The sequence below is a fragment of the Strigops habroptila genome, chromosome Z (genome assembly GCF_004027225.2).
Source record: "Strigops habroptila isolate Jane chromosome Z, bStrHab1.2.pri, whole genome shotgun sequence".
NCBI classification, from domain to species: Eukaryota; Metazoa; Chordata; class Aves; order Psittaciformes; family Psittacidae; genus Strigops; species Strigops habroptila.
This window is the reverse complement of record NC_044302.2, coordinates 100,160,892-100,173,857: the sequence shown is the minus strand read 5'-3', so window position 1 is coordinate 100,173,857 and position 12,966 is coordinate 100,160,892. Positions and strand designations below refer to the sequence as shown.

General features: G+C 42.5%; 1 protein-coding gene across 4 annotated transcripts in view; it reads right to left on the bottom strand.

Annotated features, from left to right (window-relative positions):
• Window positions 1–5,676: 5,676 nt before the first annotated feature.
• Window positions 5,677–12,966, bottom strand: part of ME2 (malic enzyme 2) — a 32,349-nt gene continuing 25,059 nt past the window's right edge. For 3 of the 4 annotated variants that reach the window (XM_030512565.1, XM_030512564.1, XM_030512563.1), the window contains 5 exons: window positions 12,026–12,168; window positions 8,476–8,578; window positions 7,755–7,825; window positions 6,592–6,690; window positions 5,677–6,241 (listed from right to left, as the gene is read on the bottom strand). In XM_030512565.1, the coding sequence (XP_030368425.1) occupies window positions 6,092–6,241; window positions 6,592–6,690; window positions 7,755–7,825; window positions 8,476–8,578; window positions 12,026–12,168 (566 nt within the window). In that variant the 3' untranslated portion in view covers window positions 5,677–6,091. The remainder of the gene's footprint in view (window positions 6,242–6,591; window positions 6,691–7,754; window positions 7,826–8,475; window positions 8,579–12,025; window positions 12,169–12,966) is intronic. The other variant, XM_030512566.1, reaches the window with a different exon arrangement.

Below are 12,966 nucleotides of genomic sequence, written 5' to 3'. Positions count from 1 at the left end.
AGCGCCTCAGCACCAGCATCCCAAAAAGGATGGGGTTGGAGGTGATGTTGTGTGCTGTGAGGGTATGTTGGGCTCTGTAGGACACTTGATGTTACCCCCGTGTGGTGGCCTCAAGGGAAAGAAGGTGAAGCTCAAGGAAGACAAACCCGTTTTGAAGATGGGTACCACAGTTTTAGGATGTGGTGCAGATACTGTGATGAGATTGCTCCAACATCCGTGCAGTTTCACTGACGGCTTTTCCAAACCACCTGGATGATAACAACAGTATGCTTGCTAGGTTTCAGCTGTGGACTTGGCAGTGATTGGTGAATGGTTGGACTCCATGGTCTTTTCCAAACGAAACAATTCTTTAAGCCCCTTTACAAAGGGCTTCTTTGAAAGTGCAGTGAAACAACCAAATGGTCTGGAAAAGCTGTTTTGAAATAAAAACTGGAATTGCATCACCTACAGCCTAACTACCTGTTTTGTTGGCTGATCAGGCCAGGCTGGATGGGGCTTGGAGCAACCTGCTCTAGCGGACGGTGTCCCTGTCCGTGGCAGGGGGTTGGAACTGGGTGAGCTTTGAGGTCCCTTCCAACACAAACCAGCCTGGGATTCTGTGGTCATTTGCAAGGGACAAAAAGGGGAAAAAAGAAACCAAACCATCCGTAATCATGTACGGATGTAATCATTCCATATAGGAATGTAATCATTCCATATAGGTCAAGTGTTATTCTCACGGAATAAACAATATCAAATGTAATTTAAGCAAAGGGAATGCATTTTACTAAGAAAATAGAAGACCAGAACACACATTTCAATATAGAGTTACAACATTATAAAGGAAGAAAAATCCCCAACCAGTTTACATTTAAATACAATTTTAGTTTCAGCTGAGCAATGACCCTCCCAGGTAAAGCCAAGCCTGGACAGATGAGGCTAGAACTGTTCTCACAAGCACTCCAGTAGACTTACATTTATTTGTGTAAGGTAGATATGCTCAAAGTAGAAATAAACGTGGATTATTTTGACATTTATTGACAAACTGGCCATCTTACCATGTCTGTGTAGTCCTAAAAGTATTTTTATTTCCATTAGGAAGAAGCTACTTAAAGGATGGGTGAGTCAAAGATACTTGGAGAGTTAAGTGCAATCCAGCGCCGACGTTGCGCGCAGGGAATACAAACGCACACCACAGGTTTCTGCACCACACACAGAACGTCTGATGCGAGGCAGCTTTTTACATGAGCCATGGTCCACTGTGCCAGCAGGTTCCGGATTAATCCCCATGAACATTTTCCCCCGGAGCAGGCACGAGTAAGCTGCATCATCATGGAGTGCTGTGGTTTGGGAAGCAACGGTAGGAAGCAGAGGTCTAAAGCTGGATTTTCCTTGCTGTTCACCCAGAACATCTGCAGGCTTCCCGATACCATGGTAGTGAGTTTTTTGGAAGCAGGTAAGTAGGTCAGTGTAGATCCATACAGAATTAGATGTTCCTTCAACAACAGCAACTGAATTACATCTCTCAAATTCATCAGCCATTTGGGTGCAATTAGAGCTCTGCTCTAGATTTTCTCCTTGCTCCAGAATTCAGTGTAACACCAGTCCCTGCCTGTTACATATGGCTGTTACAAAATGCAATAGCAGTATGCATGCCCTTAAAAAGAGTTCAAAAACAACAGTGGTTTTCTTAAACTCGGGAATAGCATTTATAGCTGAGACAGAATGGGAGTCCAAACTTACAGTCCAATCTGAGAGTCTCACAGATACCTTTATTTGAATGACAGAGGTGCTCAAACCTGCACCTTTGAAGTCAAGACAACCCGGAGCAAATGGAAGATGACAACTTGGATTTACTGAGGCCCAGAGTCAGCTGAACTACGATTCACAGTTGTAGTTGTATACCAGTAATCCCCGTTCTCCTACAGGAGTAGTCACCAAATAGGGCTGCTAGTGAAAAACTAAAAGGAGTATCACTTATCTTTGCAGTTACTACCAGAGGAGCGTGACAAAGAGTTACTTTACCTTCTCCCATAAAAGAGCGTGCTGGAAACAACAGTACAGAGAAGACACGCACCTACCACAGGAAACCTGTTAAACACCGATCTGCAGGTACAGTGTGGCTTTCTTTTAAGCTTGGAAAAAACAAACACAACATCATGAAACATCACTGTTCACGAACATAACCGAGAACTTATGCAACAGTCACATTTGGGGTTTAAAATCTACCAGACACCGCATTTTTAACAGTCTTCCTCTACATGTCAGTTGTGGGCATATGCTTCAGGAACACACAAATCTTTGTAACATCTTTGAACAAGAACACGGACATTTTATTAAAAAAGGCTGCACTCCCTTAGCTACCTTCCTTCTCCTTCCCTGGACGTTTCTGTACATTGCTGCCATGAGGCTCAGTCCTGCTCCTGTTGATTTTACGGAAGCAAGTCCTGGAAAAGACCAAGCTACTGACCTCAGTGGGAGTTCCTCATCCTCTCAGAAGTGTACGGTAGTATCCTCACAGAAGAGGTGGGAAAGACAGACTTCTGTACCACTTGGAGGGGAAAAGTCCCTGTGTGAGGAGCTAGAACACTAGTCATCCTTTAGGCAATATGTTTTTTTAGCTTACGGTATGTAACATTACAAAATGCATCCTGGTGACAAGTTTTTCCCTTTGCATACTGCGTAAGAGTTTTCTGTATAGATAAAGATCAGTAAATGCTTTTGAACAAGCCATAAAATAGAAAAAATCAGGTTAAGTAAAATATGAAAATGGTACTGCGATTCCTTACTAAACGGCAAGAGTAGCAGTTGTAATTAATTGAAAGATTAATTGGATCTGAAGAATACTCAAAACTGAAAAAAAATGAATCTATATATTTTATATAAAGAAAAAAAGAACCTGTAAAAGATGACAGGGAGAGTGAAATGCACTTAAACATTTGTGAGCTGACGTGTTACTTGTTGCTAAGGGAAAACAGCGGCTGTACATTGTAGGTAAAATTCTACCATGTCTCTATTGCAAGAGCCAGACAGAACCTGGTTAAACTGTGTCCACAAGTGCGGATGCACAGAGGAGGTCTAACTGGTACCAGTTAGCTGCAGAAACTGGGACAGGTTAAAGAGAGACAGTCTGCTCTAGAGCTCCAGCACATCTGCAGATGAGGGCAGGGCTGGATGCTAAGTGGAGCCTCAGAGCCAGCTAAAGACTGTTTTTTCCTCACCTGTGCAGTGGTATTTCCAGAAAATTTATGCAGGAACATTTGTACTTGGGAAGATCCCACTGACAGCCAGTTCTGAACAATCCCTCTCGGCATCTGCTTAAAGACAGCAGGGAGCCTGTGCCAGGAAGGGAAAGGACTGCACTGCTCAAAACAGGCATCCTCCCTGAGCTTCATAGCAGCCACTGCCAGTTTCAAGCGCGGGAGCTCCCCCTGGGAACGGAATTCACTCTTGCCCAAAGCAAGACTCCTGCTGCACACAGGTATTGCTATTTTTGCAAGCACCAGGTTTTCACAGGTACTACCAGTGCCCGCTGGTCATGGACTGTGACTGCACTTCTTGCCTGAAAAAAATGATCAGACTGAACAGATGGATGCAGATCTTTATTCTTTAAGACAACAGTTATATTTCTGGACTGACTGCCCTTACTCTGTGATCGTTCTCAGCCAGGACACAAGATCAGTGCATGGGACATTTCTGTTACTCGTCTTGCCTGATCAGTATGTGGGCATACATGGGGAAGCATGCATTCCCAATGTACTTGAATCTAATGATGCAGAACTCCACTGGCACTACAACAGGCATCAGCTGGAGTTGAATTTTCAGGAGGCAAAAATAATTTGTACACTAAATAAATACTTTTTCAGAAAGATCACAGATTTAAATACAATAAAAACCAGGCATAGCAAAAATAGATGGGGGAAAAAAGCATCCTCTGTAAAAACATCCTATGTGTGTGTTGGTCTTTTTTGTATATATACTTAAATATACAAGTTGCAAACCACGTACGTCACCCAATTTGGCAATGCAGTATTTCAAGCCCCACCAGACAGCACCTTACCACAGTTCGAATACACGGTCTTTTCTCCACATCACTATTTTCTGTGTTTATATAATCAGTCTTCTTTCCTCACTTAGGTAAAGCCTTCCCAAAGTTTACTCTTTTTATCTAATACATGGACATGATTTTAAAATCAAAGACTAGGCAGTAAGTGACAGAGCCCATGTCTAAGGGGGTAACATTATTTTCCCTTTTCTGTTTCAGTCCTACCCTGTGGAGACTGCATTTTCCGATATAAATGAGCCTATGAGAGAGGTGCCTGCCATGAGTAAGTCCTGAGCAAGCTTTATTTCATCACTACTACATTGGAACCTGGCTTCAAGTTTGCCACTATAGCCTTGTTATGTCTATTTATTTAGTTTTGGGGTTTTTTTCTGCCTTGATGCAGAAAACAATGGAGCAGCACATTAACTTCATTTCTGTTCCTGATATACCATTTTTCTTGTTACAGAGATTAGATTAGGAGAAGTCACAGACCATAACTACCAGTGTGTATCTGTGCCTGCTAATACGAAGTGACGGAGGGCACTCAGACCTGGTTTAAACAAAACAGAAAGGAACGCACATTGTGGTATCTGCAGCAAATGTGCAGTACTACTTATTGTAAGGAAAAATTCAACTTGCATTTTGTTTTCATGCAAAAAAAATCCCCTGACAAATTAATGTAAATGGAGCGAGGAAGATGAAGTGATCAGCTTGGAGCTTATAAGCATGAGATCTTTCGAGTCCAGTATTCAAACTGAACCAAATATACCAGACACAGACCACGGGAAACATTCAGACTTGTGTATATGTGTGTGTCAATAGCTGCCTGTCACATTTTCTGTTCCAGCTTCATCAGCTGCCTGTGGGGCGTTTGTTCGACGTGGCAACTGAGTCCACTTAGGAGTTTTTGAGTCTGCAATGTCGTGAAAACATCACACACAAGTCTTTGTGAGAAATGGGTATGCAAGGGAAAAAACAATTAAACTTGGAAGAAACAGAACTGTGAAAAAATTAACAAGTGAAACAAAAATCCTTTGGTACGTCACCTTGGAGTCTGCTGCAGAAAATCTCCTTGTAAAATCTCTAAAAAATTTTGGTAAATTACTTCAGATCCTGCCCTTTACATGATAAAATCTATTATGCAACAGCATAGCTTTGTTTTTAAAAAATGTTAAGCAATTAATATTATTTTTGGGCTTTCCAACGATAATTTTAACTGTTTCACATTTTTCCTGATTCACACACTTCACACAACGATGAAAACATGAAGCACAAACATTGCTGCAGATTCCCCATGTGCACACCATGACGCTCCTCCGAGCGCACTCAAAGAAACAGAGCAGCCAATGCCACAAGCGAGTCTGGACATGGCCATCTTTAAACATCAGACAAAACGGAAACCCCATCATAGAATCACAGACAGGTTTGGGTTTAACCTGTCTGTGTTATACTTAAATATATATACTTATATATATATACTTAAGGAAAGGACCTTAAGATCACGAAGTTCCAACCCCCTGCCACTGCCCTAGACCACATTGCCCACGGCTCTGTCCAACCTGGTCTTGAAAAAATTAGACTGTTCTTTTTGTTTTAAGCTATTTTTTTGTTTGACAAATGCTCTCTGGTGATGTCACAGATAATGCAGTGTGACAACACAAGGACAATTAGAAGACTGATTATTAAAAGCAGAAACAAATCATTCTGGAAATCGGCAGTGATGAGAGAGCTATAGTTCACCATCAAACACATGTTGCTAAAACATCATTAATGGAATTTTTAGTGTGGTGCTGGCTTTAAGCTAGAAATGCAGTGTCATTGAATTAATTTTGGAGAGCTCTCTCACTCCTGTGACAGATGTCATCATCCATACAGTTTATCAAGTACTTGGGAGTCTGGAAATCTATGTCAAGTGAAAAACAGGGTGGAAGGGGGGGAAGAAAACAAAAGACAACAAAATGAATGAAAATAAATTACAGGACTCAAAGATCATGATTTAAATCAGACCGAAAAGGGGATCCCTGCAGAGAAGAAGATACTGCCTGAGGAGTGTGATCTTCTGATGCATCAGTGAACCTTAGATTCAGGCCAGTCATACACATCTGGCATGAAGGATTCGTATTCGTAGGACCAAACCTTTGATCGAATGTAACTGTTCTTGTCTGCAGGTTCAGGGTAATGGAAAGCCATGTTGTTTGCGTACAAAAATTCCATAACCTGGAAAGTTAAATCACCATGTGGTTTGTGCCTTTTATTACATTCGCATAGCATCCAGCGCTTCCACTGCAATATGCTTAGAACTCGCAAACTGGATAAAGACAAACACCAAAGGGATCTGAAAACTTAATTTCAGAAATCAAAGGAGCATAACTTTGGCTCACCATCACTGCCAAACTGAAGCATCCAACGAGTTCAGACATTTTATAAGCATCTCTTATTAAAGGCATAAAGAACTGGGTATTTTGTGCCCCAGCACTTCATGTTCAAGGGTCATACTGTGCAATTCAGCTGCTTAATGTACACATAAAACACTTTTAGTACAGTCCACTTTTATGCTTCATACTCACCTTGACAGCAATATAAATAGAAACTTCCCTGATATTAGACAGTGGAGGATAGAGTCTTCCCTGTGCAAGTTCTTCATCAGTCAACTGTTCCGACAATGCCTGAGTTAGAAAACCAAACAAATCCTCAGAGCAGCTCCAGTGCCTAAAGGGGCTCCAGGAAACCTGGAGAGGGGCTTTGGGCAAGGGCCTGTAGGGACAGGACAAGGGGAATGGCTTTAACCTGCCAGAGGGGAGACTGAGATGAGCTCTGAGGCAGAAGCTCTTCCCTGTGAGGGTGCTGAGGCGCTGGCACAGACTTTTCCCAGAGAAGCTGTGGCTGCCCCATCCCTGGCAGTGTTCAAGGCCAGGTTGGACACAGGGGCTTGGAGCAACCTGCTCTAGTGGAAAGTGTCCCTGCCCGTGGCAGGGGCTTGGAACTGGATGAGCTTTAAGGTCCCTTCCAACCTAAGCCAGTCTGGGATTATATTTACTGCATCCCAAATGGGATCAATAACATGCTAAAACACCTGGGAGAACAAATTGCAGTGTTCTTACTACTAAAGTACTCCCAAAGCACTAGAAAAAGGCAGTCAAAAATCTCAACATTCTCAAAGATCAACTCTTCAGTCCGTTCCCACATCAGCATCTTCTGCTTGTGAGCATTAAACAAAATAAGATCCTATTTTTTGGGGAGATGAAATACCCATAACCATGGAAGTTATAAGAATGCAACATGCCCGTGGGACTGCCCATGTGTTAGGCCAGTTGATTCACTGGCTGCTCTGCAGTGGTAGGTGCTCCAGCTCCGAGGTGGAAAGCCAGGAGAGGATGGGAGCCTTGTGCCCATGTGTATCCCTGACCACAGCACCAGCTCTGCAACCCACAGTGGGACAGAAGAGGGGGCAGGCCTGTTGCCAGACATACAAGGTGGGGAGGCAACATATATGTGGACAGATTTCCTATTTGAGTGTTCAGTTTCTGGATGAAAAAATCAAAATTGTAGTGGAAGCTGATACTTTTCACAATTTTGTTTGATCAAAATCCGTTTTTTCCCATTGGGGAGGGATAAACCCAGCAGAAATCAAACAGGAAACCTGAGAGTTTCTGCAAGACTGGAGAAATTGCCCATCGTGCCCATCCACCATCACGTCAGAAGCACCAGCCTACTCTGTTCCCACACTCACCTTAGCAGCCTCTAGGAACACCTTATCACTAATATGCCGAACACTGCTGAGGATCACAGCAAGAGCCACACCTATAATGAAATTATTGCCAATTAGGACACATAACTTTAAAACAGGAGCCTGCTACTGAGAAGCTGACAGTCACCTAGAATGTTGGGGTTTTTATTAATCTTCCCATAGCTTTCTACACACATTCACAAAACTCTCAGCACGTGTGCTAGCCATTTACCCTAATAGGTGTCTTTTAGCAAGGAGTTGCAGATTAGCAGCTCAAGGAGGATAAGGAGAGAAATATCCCTAGCTTCTTTTGTACTCTCACTTGTGCAGACTTAACTTCGAGGGGAGCATATTAACACCTATTTTGTCCTCCCCCTACCTTCCCCCCAAAACAAGCAGAAGAACCCAGAATGCAGCAGCTTTCAAAGCCTTTAATAACATCCTTCTGTTTTTATAAACATCCAGTTGGGTGAGCTCACTGTATGCATGTTTGCATGTGTAGCTGAACATGCCTAACATCCACCCTTAACTGACTTTCTTTCATTGATTCTGCTGATTAAATTCTCAGCTTTAAAGCAATTAAAGCATTTAAATGCTGGTAATGCCTCATGCTGCTTCACTAACTGTGCCTAGTGTAGCAAGGGAACCCAACAAGAGGTGCTAACAGCCTAGAGTTAAAGATTAAATGAGTTTTAATTAGATTTTTAACGATTTTATTTATTACCTGGAAAAATATAAGCATTGTTTCCTTGGCCTGGTTTGAAGATTCTTCCATCTTTCAGAGTCACCAGCTCGAAGGGACTGCCACTGGCAAACAAGCAACGGCCCTGTTGAACAGAGGAATGATCACAGTCAGGCAGCTTCTAAAGAGCCAAGAGTATGGAGTCATGAAATGCAGGGACATTAGAGTCCTGCAGTTCCCAGTCAGCTCTAGGGCTGAGCCAGGAAGGTACTCGACCATGCAGCAAAATGGCAAATGACCCTTCTGAATGCAAATGGATTCAAGGACACACTTAAATCCCTTGCCGACTCGGTTTCTAGAATGACAACCACCAAACCCACCCTTTCCAGTAGGGCCTGGAAGAGATACAAGAATCAGTAAGCACCTGCATGTTTCTGCAGCTGCAGAACATGCAATGTTTCTGTAGCAAACATCTGGAAAGCGAGAGGCAAGCACACACATTGAATTGTGCTGCTTTCTAAGGAATTGGAGCAATCTGTTTTATCATTCATTGTTCTTTAAGACAGCAATGTTCAGAGGATCTGCACACAGACAAAATAAAGTATTTGTGTGTTAATCATTATCATAACCATAACCATGTACCGGGACCCACCAACGCAGGGACTGCACAAAGACAGCTGAACAATGGACACTTCCAAAAGGCGATTGAATAAAAGTACAGTAACAAAAGGGCACTTGTTTAGTGACGGGTGGGAGGGTGAAAGGAAGGAGTGCTGTATCATACTTGCTGAGAGCTCTGAGAGGGGTGAATAATGCAGTTTGCTTACCTAATGCAGTTTGCTTACCCTTCCTTTGAAAAGGATTTTAATCAGCATGAAACATTAAAGCAAATCCAGAACCTGGAGTGTGAAATACACCCTCCAGATAAACCCCTTCCTCAAGCAGTAAACCCCCTGTAAGAAAGAAATCTCTACTTTTGAGTAACAGGTTTAATAGCATTACTTTAAAACGCTTAAGGCTCCCCCAGGACCACTACATTTGAAAACAAGTCACCAAAGAGGCTAAAGACTCAGGAACTATGTTTGAATGTTAGGGCATACCCATGGCAATAACCTTTTTGTACAGGGAGCAAAACGTATGGATGCATTTGAGACATGACCAAAAGACAATGAAAATTAAACCACCACAAAAGCCCACACAAAACACAGTGGCAGAGGGCACTGAAGCATCGTCGAGCTGTTATAGGTGCCACCTAGTGGAAAAAGAATAAGGAATAGAAGGCTAGTGATGGTATCTTCCTTACTGAGCTCCTACTTTAGCCTAAGATTTCACACCAGGATTAGGCTGTTCCCGAGGCCAGAAGACACATGGGGCTGACAGCTCTGATCCCTGACTGCTTGACAACCTTTGTCAGTTAAAATATTACACTTTTTTAAGGGCAAAGGGGGTAAACTGAGTACATTTCAAAGAACCAAAAGGCATTATGAAAACAAACATCAGATGTGGAGAAAGAACCAGAAACATTACAAAATTTATGGAACAAAATTAGACCCGTTCATTTACCGACCAGTAATACTTAATCATCCAAATAACCCATGTCTATAAACAATAACTTATGGAAAATAATGAATAAAAGGACATACAGATGCAACACACGAGAAAACCAAAGTTCCTCTCTCCATTTGGCACAAACTCTTTAAATAGCACCATGCTCACACAGCTACTTCAGTGAAGACCTGTTACCACAACTGAATCTAACCAGCACGGTCTAATCTTGCTTCTGCATCTGGTAACAACCGCCCTGAGGTCTGACTTGTGGGACTCAACACACAGCCATGAGGAACAAGTGAGTCTCTTCCCTTAAAACATCTATTGCTCTGTTGATACGCCATAAAAAGTGCAAGTGAAAATTAGGGTGATTCTCCCTCTGATAGTGCTGCTGGCCTCCTTCACCTATCAGAGATGCCAGTGGGTTTCACATTTACTTATGCCAGCTAAAGGCTTCGCTATATAATGAACACTTGTTTACTTTTTATCCAAGATACTGGAATTTAATTTTGCATATTGAAACACTGCCCAAGTCACTATTCTGACTAATGCAAGCTATCCGAGACATATTAAACCATCTTCATTTAAAACCATTCTTATTTATTATTAAAAGCTTTTGCCCAGAGGCTGTTATTCCTGCCGAGGACTCACTCTGGACCTGCAACTGCCTGTTCACAAGAGCTCCCTCTAAGTTGTCAGGCCCAGGAACAAAGAGAATCTGGGTGCCAAATGGAGATGATGGAGTTCTACCCTTCCCAGTGTTAAGCTAACATCGCTGAGGTTGCAATGCTGTAAAATGAGCCACGCTAACGGTGGATGGAAGGAGTTCACAGTTCTGCATCAAGAAACAAGGAAAGATCTCCACCCATTCATTTTCATGTATGAGTCACTTGGTTTGGGACTGCATTAAGAAAAAAAGAAGGAAAAAACCCCGAAGTCTTTTCATGAGTCCCACCCCTGAAGCCTGCTGGCAGGCCCTGTTGACAAGAAGAGATCCACAGTGAGCTGGAGCCTACAATGTAAGGGAAAGGCATTACCAACAGTTCACAGTGTTAGAGTGCTCTGTCTGCCTGATGCTCCCTTGCCCTCACCTCTCTGCCCTCAAGCTCTCTTCAGAGACGATTAGTTTCATATAAAAGGTAGTGCAGAAGGATAAAAGACAGAGATCAGGAGGTGCTCGTGAAACAGTAACACAGATAGTGTTACTGAAAAACACCCAAAACCCTCAATCTCCAACCCCCCCCGAGCACCCCAGAGTGTAATGGCTTGGAAGTAATGGTGCAGAACGAGGTGTGTCTGTTCTTGGTTCACTCATTTCAGTGTTTGGTGGTGCCAGTGTATGAGACACAGGCTTTGTGAGAGGGGAACACAAGGACAGAGGGCCTCCACTGACTCCTGCACAGGAAGCAAAGTCTTCATGGGTCACTGTTAATGATAAAAGTTCTGACTTGCGGACACTAGGAAATGACTGAGTACAAAGCAGAATTCCTGGACTGATGCAAGGACATTACCTGTTTTAAGGATTTTACTCAACCATTACATTTTACAGTCTCTATTACAGTCCCCTAGTCTCTATTACAGTATTAACTTAAGATCATAGAATCACAGACTGGTTTGGATTGGAAGGGACCTTAAAACTCATCCAGTCCCATCGCCCTGGCATAGGCAGGGACACCTTCCACTAGATGAGGTTGCTCTGAACCCCATCTTTAAAACCCAAAATAATTAAAAAGCATGGTGGGAAACAGTTAATTGAACAAAGCTATGAAACAGCACCTGTTGGTCATTCTTTTAAAAAGTGCTAACAAAGACTTGGACTATTTTAAGCTTTGCAAAATGTCATTATTTAAAAATCAAGACTTCTTTTCACATCACCTCCGTTCACTTTTTGGCAGAAGGCAAGAAAGATCTGAACTACTATGTAAGTATTATGTCAGTAAGTCCAAATAATAAAAAAATAAATTGAGTTCTTGTATTCTTACAGTCAGTAAACAGTTCCATCACTTATGTTGCCAATAGGTGAACATATCTGAACGTTACATACCTCCGTTAATGTATATGCTTCCTCTGCTGTGCATTCAGATTTCGCTGTGGGGTTACTCAGTGCAAATATTATGGGTCGCTCATTGATAGAGGCCATTGCTTTGATCACATCCTGAGAGAAGAGTCTCCCAGCTCCTGCAACTCCTGGAATAAATGGAAACACATAAAAATAGAATCAATACTTGTCTGCCTCAGGGCAGGTGACAGTGACTGTAGATTAAGTTCTTATCAAACCTCAAGTCTCCCACTCAGAGCAAAGCATCGCAGGCTTTCCTAGCAGCAGGAGAAGGAAACCAGGCACTGCTCTGTTTCTAGCTGCTTAAAATTCTCCTTTTTCACAGGAACATCTAATTAATGTGTTCCAAAAGCCTATTTTACATAATTTTTTTGTATTAATCTGTGCGAAGAACACTTATCACTGCCCTGTGGGAACTGCAGGTTCTTCACAGATGATTCATCCTGGCTGGGTGTTAACTGTGCAATGCACATTCCCTTCATGCTGGTATTTCTCACCACACCCAAACACATAGGTGCAGACACATAAAACGTTCATACAGTGGCTATAAACTTCAGGGAAGTACTCAGCTAATAAACTGCAATTTTCCAAATAAATCATGTGCAAAGGAAACTGCAGAGTTGCACTAGGAAATACCTGTAATCCCATCTGACCTCTGCAGACAGCCACAGTTATAAATCAATACCTACGTATGTCAGTAACATAACAGGTATTGGTGATCTGCAGCAGGAAACAAGCTCCTTCAAGCCATGCTGGTGGCAGATTCTGGTCAGAGAAGCTGATGGGGAGGCAAGGTCAGAAAAAAGTATTTACTCAAGTTAGGGAACTCCTGCAAAGCAGAAAACGTGGTGTTTGTGACTGTTGTCTACCTTGCTGCTCATGTAGGGAATGTGCCTGGGGAAAAAAGGCTGTATTTTTGCCTTCCT